The 19,446-nt window shown below is 40.0% G+C and overlaps 1 protein-coding gene across 1 annotated transcript; it reads left to right on the top strand.

Moving 5' to 3' along the window:
• Positions 1-1,265: 1,265 nt before the first annotated feature.
• On the top strand, positions 1,266-18,805 carry APMAP (adipocyte plasma membrane associated protein). The gene is given in 10 exon segments (XM_033145053.1): positions 1,266-1,419; positions 5,842-5,958; positions 9,160-9,275; positions 11,185-11,277; positions 13,763-13,882; positions 14,746-14,920; positions 15,580-15,677; positions 15,680-15,713; positions 16,045-16,234; positions 17,352-18,805. Coding segments are annotated over 10 exon segments (1,245 nt in total). The 5' UTR covers positions 1,266-1,327; the 3' UTR covers positions 17,562-18,805.
• Positions 18,806-19,446: the final 641 nt, after the last annotated feature.

Consider the following 19,446-nt stretch of genomic DNA (forward strand, 5'->3'; position numbering starts at 1 on the left):
CTGAGTGCTCACTGGAAGGACAGATCCTGAAGTTGAGGCTCCAGTACTTTGGCCACCTCATGAGAAGAGAAGACTCCCTAGAAAAGACCCTGATGTTAGGAAAGATGGAGGGCACAAGGAGAAGGCGACGACAGAGGATGAGATGGTTGGACAGTGTTCTCGAAGCTACTAACATGAGTTTGGCCAAACTGCGAGAGGCAGTGAAGGATAGGCGTGCCTGGTGTGCTCTGGTCCATGGGGTCACGAAGAGTTGGACACGACTGAACAACAACAACAATTCAGGCAGCGTCCTGGTAGCTTGAAATGTTTCCCTGCCGATTTGTGAATATTTCTGTTTCTGATGTTGCATATGCACCCACTGATTCTTTGGGCTCAGATACCCAACTTGCTCAGGTACAGTAAACTCCAGATGTTATTCCCTCCCAAACCACCCGTTTATATCATTATCATCATCATCATCATCATCATGATTAACTGTTACATTTTTACACCACCCTTCATCCAAATATCACGGGGCGTTCCATGACATAAGAATACAAAATAGAAACACAAAATATATAATAAGAACAAAAACAAACCAACATGGACATTTAAACACATTGCAATTGCTCGTTCCTAATGCAATGACGTTCTACGTTCCATTTTTCCTCGCGGAGAAAGATATACACACCTTTGACTTCGCCCCCTAAGCATGCAACTGTGACACTGGATAGGCGTATGGAGGGGGCGTGGTGTGTAGTGTGTGGGCGGGGACTGACTGACGTTCAGTCGCGTAGTGTGGGCGGGAGCTGGCTATTATGAAGCGTCAAGCGTGTGTGTTTGTGAGAGAGAGAAAGTCGATCCCATTAGAAAACAAAGGGAGAGAGGTCTTGTCTTATGGGCGGCACTGAAACGCCTCAGCCAGTCACATCGCCCGAAGAGCGACGAGGCCCTGGCTTCGTGGAAGCTGAGGGCGGCTCATTCGGCTCTCTGGTCACGGGGGAAGTGGCTTCAGAGCTGGCTGCCGCCGATTGGTCTACCCTGGGAGGCGGGGTGGGGCTTCGGCGGGGCCGTTGGGTCGCCGTTGGGCGGGCATAGCCGAGTGGGCGGGGCTTCGGCGGGGCGGCCGTTACGAGAAGGAGGCGTGGCTCCGTGGCAGCCGTTGGGCAGGTATTTAGGGGGAGGGGCCTGCGGCGCTCCAGCTTGGCGGCTGTTGGACAAGAATGGAGGCGGGGGCGGAGCTCCGCGACGGGGCGGCACCTCTTGGCGCTGCGTGGAGAAGTTGTTCTGCGGCGGCGGCAGGCAAGCGCGCTTCTTGTCAGTCACGCCAAGGGGCGACGGGGGCAACATGAATGAGGCAGAAGGCCTGAGGCAGCGGCGCCCTATCCGCCCTCAGGTGATCACCGAGGACAACACGGCTCAGGAGACCAAGGATGGCAGGTGCGTGCGGAGCGTCGTCCGGCTTCTCAGGGAGGTGACCTCGTGGGCGCCCGCCTGCCTGCCTGTCTTTCCCTGAGGGAAAGGGGTGCATTCCTGCTGTTCTGTTCCTCCGGGCGCGGAGCGGGTCCGCCGGGGCGCCAGCGAGCGAGACCCCGCCTCGGCTCTTGAGGGAGCAGCTGGGGTTGGGTGGGCGGCGTGAGGCGGCGTTCCTCCTCGGCCTCCTTCCCTGACCCCGGGTTTAAGGAGTGGGTCTTGCCTGGCCGAGGGGAGAGGCTGAGCTGCCTACCTGCCTAGGCTAGGGCAGGGTGGAAGGAGAAGAGGGCCGCGTAATTCTGCAACGAGATACTCCTGAGCTCAAGCCTTTTTGGAAGGCCTCTCTCATCTGCTGGCATTTATTCGTATTTAATAATAATAATAATAATAATAATACAGTAATGCATTCTTTTCTCTCAGTGCTGCCAGGGCATGTAACACGAAGAAACAAAAACGGTGCATTGTGTCCATAGCTGTCAACTTTTCCCTTTTTTAAAGGGAAATTCCCTTATTCTGAATAGGATTCCTCGCAAGAAAAGAGTAAAGTTGACAGCTATGATTGTGTCTCCTATTGCATTGTATTTTGGTCCTACTGTTTACATCGCTTTCTTTTGCCTCCCCACAATAAATATGCGTGCACCCACCCACCCACCCCATGCTAGGGAAGGCTAAACTTTCTGCTTCTGACGGAATGGGTTCTACTTAATGAAAAGTCATGCCATAATAAGCCTGTTAGACTGTAAGGTGCTGCAGTCTTCTCCCCCTCCCCGACCCCTTCTGTGATCACAATATAGCTACAATAAATGCCAACATGTGGCTTTTATTAGCTTTGATCATATGCTACACTCGGGTTTGTTTGTTTTTTGCATTCATTTCTACCCTATCAAAATGTAGATCAAAAAGTGCTTGGGAAGGAGGGATCCAGCTCTCTCTCTCTCTCCCTCTCCCCTCCCGCCCATTATAGGAGGCTGTAAAGTGTCAAAATAGCTTGTGTTGTATAAACTAAAATAAAAGTTCTGCAATAAAGGCAGTGAAATGGTATTATTAAAAAAACCAGAAGAGTGACCTAAGTCGAAACCTTTCTAAATCCCAAATGTGTGGTAACAAGTTATGGAAATTGAGTGCTGCAAATGCACATGAGATGTGAGATCCAGTGTGGTGCAGTGGTTAGTGTGTCAGACTGGGACCTAGGAGACCAGGGTTGAATCCCCCCTCCCACCACAACCATGAAGTTCACTGGGCCAGTCATTCACTCTCAGCCTAGCCTACTTCACAGGGTTGTGGAGGTTAAATGAGGAGGGGGAGAAGCAGGTATGCTATCTTGAGCTCATTGAAGGAAAAAGTGGTATATAAATACAATAAAAATAAAAACTATTCTTTTATTAAACTCTCTGTATAAAATGCCCTGGTCAGAACTCTGGTGTTGAAAATTGGTTCCAGCATTGAACCCTCATTTGCAAAGGAAGCATGACTGTAGAAAGGACAAGGGTTAACTAGAGGAGAGTTCAGTCATGTTTGCAGCATGGCGAAATCTTCAAATTCTGTACAAGTATATGGAGTTATCTGGTGACAACATTGTTCAAATGCTAAATTCAGATAAGTGATAGTTTAGTGGATTTGTGTGAGCAGCTGAAATACGAGAGTATGACTCAAAAATGCTAATAATCATGGCAATAGTATCCATGGCAAGCCCCTTCGTAAGTAAATTTCTGAGTATGTTTGCTTATTCTTACTGTGTTCTTAATGTGACTTACTATGTGGTTTGGGGGATGGCTTAGTGAGTCTGAATGAAGCCCTAGCCACTGGAAAGAACAGCCTGGTTTGCACTTAACACTTTAATCATGGTTTACTAGACGATGGTTAATAAACTCTGGTTAATAACTCTGGTTTCTTTACTGCCAACAAACCATCATGTGAAGCCTTGATTTTTGCTGACTTATCAGCCTTGGTTTCTTCTAACTTTGGCTTGACATTACATGCAAATCCAGCGCTCTGTTCATATTTCAGTTTGCTTTTGGACTGCAGAGTACTGTAATTACATTTATGCTTCCTTGGAGGAGTATTTCCCTATTTCCCAATAGCTAACATATCTGATTCGCCTTCCAGTAAACACATGTTTCCATTGTACAGCTGTACCTGGAGGTAATCTATGGAAGAGAAAAGGGGATAATTATGTCACATCTCCTTGGGACATAATGTTGGGTAAACCTCTTGGGTAAACCTGCTTGCTGAATTTGTTGTCCTTTTCAGTGAGTGTACCTATCCTTGATCTGGTGTGTGTGAAAAACAGTTTATAATCTACAGTACATGTTAGCTTCGCACCAAATCTGGGAGAGAGAAATTTGCGAGAGAAACTCCTTGGGTAGGATAACTTGTTACATTGCAAAAACATGTAACAAAAACAGTAAACCTCCAGTGCTTCAAGTTCTGGAAGTAAGCTCTTGAGTCACACAGACCTATTACAATCTTGCATGTGTTTTTTTTTGGGGGGGGGTAGGGCTCTTTCAACAATAGTTCTCAGGTGTGACTAATATGATCAAGCCAAATTCAGCTGTCCCAGAATTTCTGTACTGGGAAGAAGGCTGCATGTCGGTGTCATCAAAACTGTAGTTTGAGAAACTGAATTTTATTTTAATTATTTAACAGGGTGTGTTGTTGTTGTTGTTTTTGCCTGTCTACCAAGAAGTAATCCCATTTATTTCAGTGGGGCCTGTTGGCTGATGTTTGTTATCTGTCCTATTGGCATATCTCCTATGGCTGAATTTCTTTACCAAATTCCATGCTGCTGGTGGTCTTCAAATTAGACACATTAAATGAAAAGGAAGTATATGAATAGGTATTTGAGCAGCACAATTCATTTTTATCCATGTTCAGCATTTCTTCACTTCTTTGATGAAATGTTGATGTTCAGACCTTTTGAAGCTGAACAAAATAACACAACACGATGGCCAATAACAATGGCACTAAACACTATTTATAGACTAATACAAATGATCAGAAATTGCAACCAAAGTCTCTAAATCTTCTTCACCAGCTCCTAGGGCCTTTAAGCCTGTCTTATCCCTTCCCAGTTGTTTAAAGAAAGTCACTTATGTGCTGATCAGAGAAAAAAATGCTGCGTAACATTCCTCTTAGCAGAGTTTTTGTCCTTCATTTATGAAGGACACCATACTGTATTTGTTAATACCAAAGGCCTTCATTTATATGTTTTATCCAAATGTACTCCAGTATCTATCTTTGTACATAACTGAAGAGAAATGGTACAGAAAATGAGATTTCAAGTTGGATTTGTTCATTTTCTTTGCTTCTTTTTCCTTGCACAAATCATGGTAATTAAAAAGCTTGCTAAGGGTTAGAAATGCAACCTTTACCCAGAGAAAGTAAAATCTTAAGCTGGTTTCATCCACAGAACTTCAGTTCTGTTTCTCCCACTTACTTACCCTTAATCTCTCTTGCGGCTATAAAAAGGTTTAGATTTAAACTGTCAGATTCATGCATTGTGGATACTATCTCAAACACAACACTTAATAATAATAATAATAATGTTATTATTTATACCCCACCCATCTAGCTGGGTTGCTCCAACCACTCTGTGCAGCTTCTAACACATACTGGAAAGTACCAGTCACATTTAACATGCAGAGTTCTTAATCTACTCACCTGCTCTCCATTGGAAAATCCCCTGTTCCCACATGCCCTCCATGAAGATTCTTTGCATAAGCTGCAAAGGCTCAAGTAAACACAGAGAAGGCATCTTTTCTCTCTGCAGTTAAGAGAGAAGTAGAAAGAGAGAGGAGGTGATTTCCCTCCCTTTCTGCTGACTGAGCTTTCTGCATCACAAGCTGTATCCTTCTTTGGGATTATACTGTTAAGAATGCAGGTGGGATATTATGAACTCTAAACATTTAAATTCTTGCTTGTGGATAACTAACAGAATGGGAAGAAGAGTAGGCTAGAATCTTCTTAGACATGATTTCCATGTGCAGGGAGCTTTTCTACACGAGGAAGCATTTGGATGTGTAATCTTACATCTGCATTTTGCAGTGGTACGTTCCTGAGATGTGTTTTGTGATCTACTGAATGTATAGCTCAGCTGTAATGTCATTGATAAATTGTAATGGGTTTGAAAATGATATTTGGAGTTTTTTCTTAATCTGACTAGTGATTCCCCTTTGATAGTGGAATAACGTAATCATTGAGTTCATACAACATGCTCCAGTGGAAAAACTAGGCATACATAGATGTATTGCTAGTTACACATTCATAAAATAGTATAATCTTGGCCTGAAATCGCTGGTACAGATTTACACTAACACACTGGTGATCATTGTTTAAAATTGTGCAGAACTTCAATTTAAGTTTCTAATCTGTTTTGTATTTTTGTTACAGTACTTACAGCAACAAAGTATTCCGTGTGACTTTCATGACTTTGGCTGTATCGCTAATTATTCCCTTACTTGGAGCGATAATTCTTCTGGAATGTCCAATAGACCCTCAGCCTATAAGGTGAGTAAATTGTAAAATATGTATGATGTCAGAATGTAGCATATAATTTAAGTGTCTAACTGAATACTTCATTAGGATTTTTTATCGCTGGTAAGTTTAATTTTTTTGCTTCAGAATGCAGGTATTAGTAGGGTAAGTCCTGGTTAAACTGTGATGTGCAGTATACACAGGACTGTGCAACCTACTAAGAAATACAGTATTCTGATATTGAAAGACGTATTGAAAGCTGGATTGCTTTTGGTATCTCAACAAACTTCACATTTGCTGTCTCAGTTCAGATCTTAGAAATGAATAACAGTTGCCGTATGTATTTTTAAAATAAATGCAATCAAATATAATAAGGAAGATGGAAAATTTATTTTTGAAGCAAACGAACAGTGCATCCTTTAAGACTGCAAGCAAATAAGAGGATCTTCAAGCACAATAGGACTACTTTGGCAAGTGTTCTCATCTGGCTAGAGTTGGTTATTCATTTGTTTAGCACTATGGGAATTGTGTCAACTCCCCTTGGTGTGTCTGCTCCACAGCTGTCTTGCGTACATGTTTGCAAAGGTGCCTACATGGACTTGATCCAACACAATTAGTATACCTTGTTCATGGGTTGTGCAGATTGCTCAGCTAAAACAAGCCTATGGTCTCTCTGCATCTAGGGTCTCTGCAAACATGAAGCCAAATTGTGGGTTCAGCATATTTTTAGGAATAGGTATTGAGGGAAGAAAGAATGATATTTGTATGGTACCCACGGAGAGAGCTTAATGATAAGATTCCCAGTTCTCTTAAACCTCGAGCCAGGAGTTCACCAAGAAGTCTTTGAAGGAAATTGTACTTTGGAGGGTCTGAGAGCACCCAAAAGTTGACGTCTCTCATTTGGGAAAGATTTCAGAACAAGGAGGACTATTGGAGTGAGACTATTGCGTCAGTTCTCATTTCAGTCTTGCTAGGTGTTAGTACTAAAGCTTTACTGTATTGGTTTTGAGAATGAATATATGTTTGGGTCATATATATTTAAACTGTATTTGGAGTAGATCTACTGAAATCAGTGACAAGTTAGTCATGACTGACTAAATTCATTTTCAGTGGATCCACTCTTGAGTATGACTTGGTTGGATGCCACCGTTCATATTTTCACCACCACGGAGAAGGCCTTTTCAGTAGTGGCACCTGGTTTATGGAACAGTTTAACCCTTTCTTAGGGGTGCCCCCACATGACTTAAGGGAACTCATACAAATACTTGCATGTGAATTTGTACACACCCCTGAAACTCAGGATAACACTTCCATGCATCTGGTGAAGTGGGCTGTAGCCCATAAATCTTTTGCCATAATAAATTTGACTTACTTTATTATTATTTTCATAAAATTTATACACCACTGTATTATTTTTAAAAAATGAAGTAGTTTACAAAAGATAAAACAGAAAAATCAAGACAAATTTACAACCTTGCTTTAAAGCATACAAAAGTTAAAATACTAAAACAGATTAAAATTACCTCAACTTTCTAAGCATCTGGGTAGGATTTTCTAAAAAGGGATATTTTTAGCAGGTGCCAAAAAGTGTATGGTGCTCATCAGAATAGTCACGCATGAAAGCTTGGGCCCAGGTGAACACTTGAGTCACAGCTTTACAAGAATACAGCTTACATTCACGTGATAATGTGAGATGGTTGCATACAGTTAGGCATGGGAGCCTAGACTTGTTCTTGTGACTGGTATGTTGATTAAACCTTTGCAGAAACAGGAAGCTGCCCATTGGTCAAAAGCACCCAAACCTGCTGAGCGTTAAATGCTGCCATAAACGCACAAAGAAAGGTATGCTGGAGAAGCAAGAGCAAACAAAAAAAGTTTGTTTACACATTAGACTTTGAAATCTCAGAGAAAAATTTGCAAAGGCTTTTTTGGGGGGTGTTGAAACTAAGTCAAACATGGTTGTTGTAAGTTATGACTCCCTGCTGCCTTTGGCACCCTGCCTCCTGGGTCCTTTTTATTTTATGTTTGAGACTTGGGGGGGTATGGTGTGACAAGTTCTGTTTTGTAGTATTTATGCAGTTTCTCCCTCCCGCTTAATGCTTCTGCTTTTTGTATTATATTTCAATTGTGTTCTTTGCTTATATACTGTAATGTAGGTCATCCATATAACTTTCTTATGAGGAGACATACATATGTCAGAATAAATACTTTATCTTTTTGAGATGAAAGAAGTTTTTAAAGCTACAGTCCAAAGCATACATCTGTGAATCAGGTCCCTCTGAAATAAGTGGGGTTTACTGTCAAGTAAATAAGGTTAGATCAGCCTGTAAATCTTACTGTCATGGTAAGTTTCAGTAACTGACAAGTTTAACATTCATAATCACATCTCTGCCCTATCTCTGTCCTTAGAATCCTCCATTTCATACAACCTCTCTTGTTGTATTCAGTTTTGGTCCATTTAACTTACATTATCCTGACAACAAAATACAGGATTAAGTAGTGCAAAGCAGATCTAGAACAGGGAAATGGCTACTATTTCATTTAGGTAAGATTCTTTCCTAAGCTGTTCGGTAGTGTTATTGACCACCTTGTGGTATGATCATTTCTGTGGATGACTACATCTTATTGGCCAAAGTAATCACGGTGTGTATTTTGAAGTGGTCTCTAAGGTGTTCCATAAAAACAAGTCTTCATTAAGAAGCATTTTAACTTGTAATGGAGAATTGTTTCAGAAAAGCTGTGGAAATATTGAGTTACAAATATGCATTATTGAAATGCTTCAACGTTGGAAATGAGTACAGTGTCCTTGTGGTAGTGTCCATCATGTTGATCTTGCAAATCCCGTTTTCTTTTTTTTTCTATTTTGCATTAAAAGAGATCTGCAGGGCTCTCTCTGGCTTTTCCATCTCGAGTGTGTTGGCTTGATGCTGGCTTATTTTGCATGTTATGTTATAAACTATAGTTTAAACTTTCTGTTTAGATATTGTAACATTTTGGATCTTATGTTGATGTGTTTTATGTACACAGTATATACCGGTACCTTGATCAGACTTCTGTACGCAGTATGAGCAGAGTGTGTTTGAAACTCATGTCCAGCCTCACCTGCCTTTTAGTGCCTGAGGTAGAAAGGAAAACTAGGTTTATCTGTACCCAGGTTCTTCCAAAATTGGTTGGCTGCCTGCCCTTTTCTTTCAGTCGATCAATGAAATTGCTTCTCCTTTTTCTCCTCTCTAGCTTCAAAGAACCTCCTCTCCTCACTGGCGCATTAGAGCCAAACTTCAAGCTCCGACAAGCAGAAAGGCTATTTGAAAATCAGCTTGTTGGACCAGAATCTATTGCAAACATCGGCGGTAAGCACAATAACATCTGCATGCTAAACTGTGAAGGGTCTTAATTCTTGGAGCTTGATTCAAATATGAGACCTTCTGAGCCTAGCAAAAAATCATTTTTTCTCTTGCTCTGTTCTTTTCCCCAGATACTTTATAGCAGCCTTCCTCAAACTTGGCCCTCCAGATGTTTTGAGACTACAATTCCCATCATCCCTGACCACTGGTCCTGCTAGCTAGGGATCATGGGAGTTGTAAGCCAAAAACATCTAGAGGGCTGAATTTGAGGAAGCCTGCTTCATAGTAATAACTACTCCATAAGTCATGTTGGTAACTCTTGGTGTAACCATTGATCTTGTTATTGATCGAAATAACTGTGCAATTGATTTCTGAAATAATTAAATCTTCAATTATATAAAGCACACAGTGAAAGAGCATGTCATGTTAGAAGATTTGACACTCTCTAAGTTGTAACAGTGGTGTGGTTTCTGTAGCTGTTGTGTTGTGGGATATGTGAAAGAGCTAGGGAGATCTGATCTTCTACATCAAGAGAGCTAGTGTACCTTGGGTCCGCACCTGGTGTGCTCAGGGTCTAATATTCAAGGTGCCTGGATGTCTCTGCTCTTATAAATAAATGTGTCTCAATGGTTGCTGAAGAGCAACAATGGAACAGGGCTATTGCCTTCATGTCCTGCTTATGGTCTTCCTAGAAGCATCTGGCTGCTCACTGGGAAACAAGATGCTCACTGGGAAACAAGTCCTTTTTTCTGATCCAACATGGCCTCTGTAACTTTCCAGGAAGCAAATGGCAAGAATCACTATAGATTCACAGACAACGCCATTTATTCCCAGTTCATAATCAAAATAATAAATAGCAAACGTATAAATTGCATAAAATATAATCAAACACACATACTACAAAAAAATAGGACAATACCGAGAATGTCAAAATTCAGAAATAAGAAAATAACCATGAATGCACAAGGTTGTCCCAGTGTTACGGTTGGTCAATTTCTGATTACTCTGACTAATGGGAAATGCATCAACGATACAGAAGTGGCACCTAAAATTAGTAGAGTTCATGAACTTGGCAAAAATGACAGCAGCAATTAGGAATATTTCGAAACAAAAAATTATAGGAGAATGGAAATATGTGGAGGAATATTTGAAGAAAGAAGGAGTAGAAACAAAATTGGTGATCTGCTTGGAATGACTGACATACAGGAAAAGGTAATTATGGATAACGAGGGATAAGTATATAAAGATATTTTGTATCAAACTTGATTTATTAAATAAAGCATAGACAAGAACTTTAGTAGGAGACACGAAGACGAACTTTAGGAAGTCATTTTAACTTTTTCTCTTTTCCTTTTTTTCTTTTTTTGAGTTCTATTTTTACTTGATTGTGTAATTGTATGTAATGATGTGGTTGTGTAATTGTCTTTTGTAATTGTGTAGACTGTGTTTGTATTATCTTAAAGAAATTTCAATAAAAACTTGTTTTAAAAATTAAAAAAGGGAAATGTATCAAAATAAAAAGCCATCTATTAGTTTGGATTATGGAAGATGAAAACAAACAATGCTTTCCCTTTCTACTGGAACCTTAGCTGGCGAGTAATCCACTGATGGTGAGCAATCCAAGAGATACCAACATTAAAGAAAGTAAAAATTGAACAAATGTTGTATCTCAGTATAAAGGATCTTAAGGTTGTGTATTTGGAGTCCTATTGTTTATGAGCCAGATGCTGACTGGAGTGTGTTCATGTGCCTTTGAGCCACAGATGACTGCTACTTTGGACATGATTTGAGGCTGACTTTAGTTTTAATATTTAAAGGTCATGAGCTTTTTTATGAAGGAACAATGTACAATTCATACAGTACTTCCAGTTTCCAGAATTCATAAAAAGCACATCTTACAACTTGTCTCTCTTAGATGTGTTGTTCACTGGTACAGCGGATGGAAAAATTCTAAAGATTGAAAATGGCGAAATACACACATTAGCCCGACTTGGACATGGCCCCTGTGGTAAGTTAAAGGAACCACGTATTCTATTGCTGCCATTGCCTTTTGGTCTGAATTGTATAGTGATTGTACTGTCAACATTTTAAGCTTTGCTAAGTCATTTGCTCAAATATTATTTAACTCATTTTAAGGTGCACTAATGATTTTTCTTTTCCTAAATGGAAAAATAGCTATATTTCATAATGTTATTCACAGTGCATTTTAGGCAGGTTATTTTTGGTATATAGTTTCATAGGCCTTATTATACAGGTTTGGTCTGAGAACTGTGCCAATAATTGACTTGAAAGAGTGAAGACAGGAATGTCCCTGTGGAATAAGAACATATCGTTAACACTTTGGAGTAACGGTCAGTAATTCAGCGCACACTACCATTTGTTATTATTTTATCTATGCAACTGTATCAACACTTCCTGGTGGTTCTTTTTGTGCTCCTTTCAACCTTCATGCCAATGATTCTAGCTGACTGCTCAGCTGCAGCCCTGATTGCCAGATAATGGCTCTGGTTGAAAATACCCTGAGTTCGACGTGGGAAAGCAACAGAGAGGATGTGGGGAGCAGGAAACTGACCATGCAGTGGTTAAGAGGAGCGGATTTGTAAAGGTCCATGTGTCCCAAGGTTCTGCAAATGGAAGGGAGGAATGCAGCAAGGTCTTGGAAATCTATGCTCTCCCAGCCAACTCGTGGCTACCAATGAAAGAATACACAAGTTCCCTTCTTTCAAGCTTCTGAACTGCCACAACTATATTCTGGCAATGTTCAAAAGAAATTATTTATTTCCAAACCAACCTTCATCCAATTAGTACAATGCTGTATAAAACAATTAAACTACTAAAAGGAAAAATACATTAAAATCCCTGCCACGTCACTGCCAAATGCACAGCACCCATTACCACCAGCCAGTCTCATTGGACAGGTTGGGACCTGCTGGAAAGTACCGGTAGTCCTAAGCTGTTCAAGAGTTTATAAATTGGGCCTAGTAGCTTATGGGAAGCCAGGACTGGTGGTGTTTGGCTACACTTGGGGATATCATATAGCAGCCAGGCACAGTCAGTATCTCAATATCATATGGATAACATGCCCCTCATTCTGGTACTGCACATCATGCCATCTTTGACTTTAGCTTAGCTTAATGCTATAGAAAAATAGAGGAACTACAGCATCTGAAATTGCACATGAAGAATGAGAAGCTTCATTGGAGCATCCAGATTTCACCATTACTTGTAGGATCTCATTTCCTTAACATCTATCCTTTGATTTTTTCTTTTTAAAAAATTCTGTGTAGCTTTTCTTTTTCTCTAATGCACAGGTCCAGTAACTTCCACTCAGGATGTCCCCTTCAAACACCAGAGGTGCTTAAGAGAATATAAGACAGCAGTGGTTCAACTCTTTGGAGTGATTGCTCTTTAGCATGTTAAAGTTGAGAGAGGCAACTCTGCATTGTTCTGACTAGAAGTGTTTTCCTGCATAGAACAGGGAAGAGAAATGTATTTTGGAAAAAGGAAATGACTTCCCTTACCACAGGCTATGTTTTTCACAAGTTGTGCCATGTGAAGTCAGTAAGGGGCAAGAAAGAGACTGACTGTTGTTCAGTACTGCTTGTGGGTAACTTGCAGAATGAAAGTCTAGCTTCAAATTATTTCTCCTTTTGTTATAGGCACTGATACAGTTTGTGTTGGTTTCCTTTTTTGGAACAGCCAGTAGAGGGCACTGTAAATGTAAAAGTTTTAAACATTTGCTGTTGCTGCTTTGGCTACATCTTCATTCTGCATGCAAAAAGAATAACTTGTTCTAAAAGTGGCAACAAAAACATAAATGCAATAAAAGTCCACTACTAGAAGAGATTATACATCACATTTATTATAAGGCAACTAGTTATTTGTCCATGAAATCTTATGGCACAATAAATATGTTAGGGTAACATTGAAGTGTCAGCCTACTTGTGTAAGAGGGATTTCTCTGTTTGCTTGGGGGGGGGGGCAGAAGTGGGAGGAAAGGAAGGGGAAGTTGGCATGAAGTTGGATCTTGTACAAAGGGTTGCATTCAGCATAGCACTAAACAAATAGTTCCATCAGTGCAAGGATTTATCCTTGCGTAAGTAAACGTTCTCTTCCTCTTGTGTGCCTCCTAAATCTGTTCTGGGAGTTCCCCCACCCTCTGGAGCAGATTTAGAGATAGCACAGGGCACACACAGGAGGAGGAAAGGGGCAAAAGTCTTGTTGTGTTCATGCTAATCCTTGCACTAGCACAATTTAATCTTGTCCAGAAAATCTCAATAGTCTGCAAGGTGCATTGTTGTTTCCTGCAACAGATCACTAAAGATACCATTTTGGAATTTTGTCAGCATAAAATGGTGTTGATATCTGTAAAGCTTTGCTTAATATTTGTTTCTGGATTAAATTCTGAAGTAATGGCATTTTTTTCTGAAGCAGTGTAGAAATCTTTGTATAAAAACTGCTGCTGTTAACCTGCTAGATATGTGTCTTAAAAGGAACCACCAGAGAAGATGAAACCATATGTGGGAGACCTCTTGGAATCAGAGTTGGACCAGAGAACACCCTTTTTGTGGCAGATGCTTACTATGGACTGTTTGAAATCAATCCTGTCTCAGGTAAACTTGCACTCATGTTTTTCCTGTTCATGTTTGCTTTGGCCTGGCATTTCTTTTTTTGTGAACTCACCATGCTCTCCTTCAGAGCTTTCATTTCCTGCTTTCTTCTTAAACCCCATTCCCATGCCTCCTACTCCCTTTTTGGCAACTCTCTTTGCACTCCTCTTTCCCCCTTCACTTCCTTTTCCAACTCCTCTTTGCAGACAGATCACCCCCATTTTCATGTCTCCTTCCTATTCTGCAGCCATTTGCACGCACACCATGATGATATATGTCACTGTTTTAAGATGAGCAATCCTTCCTCTTGTTCTGTTAGTGAAGATTATCAGCTGATGAATGTTGTACATATGAGTGTTTGCTTGCTAATAAAACCTGTTCTAAATTACTACGTTGAATCTGGAAAACCACACTGATAACAACCCTAACACTGGGAATGAAACATATTGTGTGAAAGGACTATGTAATATTTCATGGCTCTGCATCCTTTTTCTCTCATACATAAGAAAAATGACAGTTTTAAACAATGGCAGAGTTTAAGCAGAGCAAGCAGAGAGGAAACACTCAGGAAAAGGTGGCTGTTTAAGCAAGGTTTCAGTACAGCAAGAAGAAAGTTGGGAAAGTCTCAGCCCAATGGATCTGTCTACTTTAAATAACATACGACAAAAGCACACCTTGAAATGCAAGCTGTTCCTTTTAACAACAAAAAACCTTTCTTATGTGCAACACAGATTCTCTCCCTTAGCCAAAGTAAATGAAAATATTTCTAAATTATTTTGTATCTGCCATTTTGATACATAAACTACTCTAAACTTAAAGCATGTAGGAAAGCAAGGGGTTAACCATTTCCTTCTTTCTGTGATCAGGTGAAGTGAAACCACTTGTGTCCTCCAAGATTCCCATTGAAGGAAAAAACATGTCCTTTGTGAATGATCTTACACTGACGCGAGACGGAAGGAAAATCTACTTTACTGACTCCAGTAGTAAATGGCACAGAAAAGACTACTCCTTATTAATCATGGAGGCTTGCGATGATGGACGGTAAGTCCCAGCTGGCGAAAATCCTTGCAGTGTTTTGATGCCAATTGCAAAGCAGAATTTTGACAGAGCAGTACGACTGGGTTGCTTGGCAGTTTCTGGTCTGTAGCATGGCTGGGACTGCCTGGTGTGGAATTTGCTCTTAGCCAATGTGCTAATTCTTAATTAAAGGTAATAGTAATAGCTTAATTGAATGAGCATCCCCACCCTTGAGCTGGAGTTTAGGTTCATTGTGCTCCTACTAATGCACAGCCAGTGCTGTGGTTAGTGTCTTTCAAGCAAGGCCCAGACAGGAGTGGAGAGACTTTTGAGGAGCCTGCAGAGCAGCTGCTTGTCTATGTTAAACCATAGTTCGAAATAAACTATGCTTAGAGTTGCGTGAAAACCAAGCCAATAAAAATATGGCATTACAAGGAAATGTGTGAATGAAGCAACTAAGAGACATGTAGGTTCACAGAAGTTAAACGAGCCTGTGAGTCTTAAAATCTCTAGGAAACTGGATTATAATACTGCTCTGCTTGAGACCCCTTCTGACTTGTGGGTCTCCTTCACATATGTGCTCCTTGTATGGTTCTGTTTTGTCTACATAGTTATGTATTTTGCACGTATCTTTATGGCAAATGAATTTAAAAATTAATACTGTGTAATGGTTTTGCCCTTAGCTTGCTTGAATATGACACTGTCACAAAGGAAGTGAAAGTCTTAATGGGAGGGCTCAGATTTCCAAATGGAGTCCAGCTCTCACCTGCTGAAGACTTTGTGTGGTGGCCGAAACAACTATGGCAAGAATACGAAGGTATGTGGGATGCCTCCCGAGGTGGCTATACATTAAAGTGTGCACCAACAGCATTAGCCAAGTGTAAGCTCAGCTATCTTTTTAGGAATATATTTGATGCAAGTTTGTTGATCATCCTTGTTGAAGAGGCTTTTCTAAATACTGTGTCTGCAAGCCTCTCACTGCTTTTACTATGCAAACTGTAGACTCACTTGCTCTGATGAATTTTGCCCACTGTGATATAGTAGATCTTTCTTGGCTCTTCTTCCTGGGAAGTACTTGTTGGTTTCTATGGTTCCTCCTTGACATGTGTTATTATCTTGTAATATATTAATGCACTTTAATTTTGCAGATATTACGTATCTGGCCTAATGAAAGTGGAGAAGACATGTTTATAGAAAATGCCCGGCTTTCCAGATAACATACGTCCAAGCAGCTCTGGAGGTTATTGGGTAGCTATGTCAGCTATTCGGTCCAATCCTGGATTTTCTATGTTGGATTTCTTATCTGAAAAACCATGGATTAAAAGAATAATATTTAAGGTAAAACAGATTCTGTTTTGATGATAAATTGCATAATCTACCTTGAGAGCCAATTGGTTCATTAAAAAAAGACATGATTTAAAAGCAGTATATTAATATTGTTTCTCAAAAAGTGATTCGAAATAGCCGATTTATGGACAGATCATATTGCCCTCACACCAGGCAATATCAATCAAATGATTAAATTATGTGACTCTTTGTTGTGCTGTCTCAAAGATGGTGGCAGCAAAAGGAAGTTCTGGGGGACAGTTTCCCCCCCCTTGAGAGTCCTTTTCCTAGTCAAGCAGTTATTCCTGCTTTAGGTAGATGGTATTAAAACAACTCCAATCCCTAGAACTTCCAGAGGCAGTGACTGTTGGAGGCACCTGTGAAGTCCTCCCTCCCTTTTCGTAGTGGTGGCAAACAGAACTTCCGAAGGTTGATGTTCTTCATTCCTCTTAGCAGTCCAACAAGTGTCCCAGCTGCCAGCACTGGTGCTTATTACCTTATGTGCTTGTTGGACTGGCATGAAGATTGAAACACATCGATATTTATATCCCAAAGCTTCAACTTAAAATACGTTCCCAGGGTGGTTTACAAGTTTACAAAACATAAAAGTAGTTTTTATTTTTACGTAGCACAACAAAGCATAAAACGGATGCAACAAATTAAAAAGCACTAAAACAGCAACATTCACTCAAATACAGAGTAAATTAAAAATGCTTGTAAGATTAAAATGCTTACATTAGCAGTTCTTTAAAAAAAAAAACCATCATGAGGAGCTTAATTTAGGCAAAGTTTAACTCCTCATTGATTTAGTGCACCCTTACCCAACCTAGGGCTCTCCAAAAGCCTTGGACTACGGCTCCCGTCAGCCCCAGCCAGCATGGTCAATGGTCAAGAATGGCGGAGAAGTCATCTAAAACATCTGGGTCATGGGCACCAGGTTGGGGAAGGCTGCTTTAGTCAAGCTACTTGATTGAGCATATGCTTAACTCTGCCCTGAAATAAATTGTGCTTCAAAGAGCTTTGGGTTTAAAATCTGAATCGGTTAACATGTTTAAACTGACTGTTCAGTGTACTGGTAATGCTTATGACTGAGGTGGTTATCCATAAAATGAATATTTTCTTCCCCCAGCTGCTCAGTCAAGAAATGGTGATAAAATTTGTGCCCAAGTACAGCCTAGTTCTAGAACTAAGTGATACCGGATCCTACAGAAGAAGCTTCCATGATCCGAATGGAATGGTGGCAACATACATAAGTGAAGCACATGAACATAATGGACATCTCTATTTGGGCTCCTTCCGGTCTCCCTTTATTTGCAGACTGAACCTTGAGGACGTCTAATTCTCTCAGCCAAAAGCACTGCCGGTGTTGTCTTGAGTTCCTCTAGAAGGGCAAACGAGAGTTAGTTGCAAATGTTGGCCCAGGAAGAAGAATGAAATTGCAGTCAGCCATGAGCACTGTAGGCCCCAAGTAATTTGCAGGGCATAAAGTTTGAGCGTTTCTTACGTTAAGCATGCCATGCCATAAAACCAGTGAACCCAATCCACTATTGTCTTGTGCAACTCCCATTTGAATTGGTGGGCCTTTTGTAGAAGAAGTTCTTGGTGAGTTGTATACAATCTTTGGTATCTTTACTTACTTACACATAAATACAAAATTACCTCATGAAAACAAAAGTTGCTAAATCTAATAGAAGCTGCTTCCACTAGTGAAAGATGTACATAATTATATCTACACTTGAAATAACATACTGGAATTACATCCTTGGACTTTACTTGCTAGTCCAAAATGACGTCTTGCATGCATTTGCTTCCAACTTGGATTTGTCTTTATAAGCATGTTTTTCTAAGCATGCATATTATAAAAACTATAATTTATAGATGTATTAATAAGCAAATAAATTACAGGTATAATTCTATTTTCTGTCTGCTGTTTTCTGCATGGGTAATTTTAAAGACATGAGATCACTCCTGTGCGGCTCTCTAAACTTGAAAATGTATCCTCAGAATGATAAATAGATACAACTGACATGGAAGGAGCTTGTTTCAGTCTTATTTTGTCTCTGTGCAGATTATTTGATCACTAACACAATTTTTTCAGACATAGGAATGCTTTCATGTCATTAGATTGCAATGTAAGAAAAAGCCTTTAAACACTGTACCTGACTGGTGTACGAGCTATCCATTGAGGCCTTTATTTCTCTTAGATTTTACTGAAAACTGCACTCTATATAGTAATAAACAGAAGGTTGACTCAAATGTATAAATTGTATGATTGAAATAATTTTGAAGCACATAAGGAACTGATATTTTGTTACTTAAAGTATATTTTATTTTATGATTTTGACTCATAAAGTTAAGTGCTTTTATTATTATTTGGGTAGTTCAGGGGTGTTTTTTTTAAGATGTCAAGATTATGTCAGAAGAATTTAATATGCATAAGGTTTTTAAGAGTAAAACCAACCAATGCTTTGCTGGCTTACTGAGTTACATCTGGGCAGCCTTTCAAACAATGCAAACAAATGTTACAAATCTTTATTATAATTTGTCAATGGAAACAACAGATTAAATGATCCAAGAATTGTAGTACAGTATCTTATGTATATCTTGTCTTCCCTTTCTTAAAAAGTGATTATGAAATTTACTGGATAATTATGAACATAAAGCTAAACATCATCAATAAACCAACAAGATAAGAACAAAACTAAAAGTGGCAGTAGCAATAAACATTCAAAAATAAAGCTAAACATCATCAATAAACCAACAAGATAAGAACAAAACTAAAAAGTGGCAGTAGCAAATAAACATTCAGCTAAAACTCAAAGCTTCAAGACAACAAAAGCTTAAGGGCATCAAATTAAAATACCTTGTCAAATAAAACAATTTTTGTCCAATACTGAAAACTCGTGAAAGGAGGCACCAGGCATAAGCATCTAGAAAGCGCCACCACAGAAAAGGTTCAATCCCCCAGTTATATTACCCACCTCTGTTCACTAGGCAGAGGAACCTAGAGAACAGCTTTGCCAGATTTTCTCAAGACATTTGCAGGTGGTCCTTGAGAGACCCTTGTCCTAAGCCAAGTTGTGCAGGTCTTTACAAGTTAAAGCCACTAAATGGATTGGTCTTACTGATCCCCCCCCCCCAATGTTAGGGCACTAGCATGCAATGTGTTGCAATTGCCACTTTGGAAACACATGGATTGGAATTCTGCAGCTAGTAAACCTGTA

The sequence above is a fragment of the Lacerta agilis genome, chromosome 3, assembly GCF_009819535.1.
Source record: "Lacerta agilis isolate rLacAgi1 chromosome 3, rLacAgi1.pri, whole genome shotgun sequence".
Classification (NCBI taxonomy): domain Eukaryota; kingdom Metazoa; phylum Chordata; class Lepidosauria; order Squamata; family Lacertidae; genus Lacerta; species Lacerta agilis.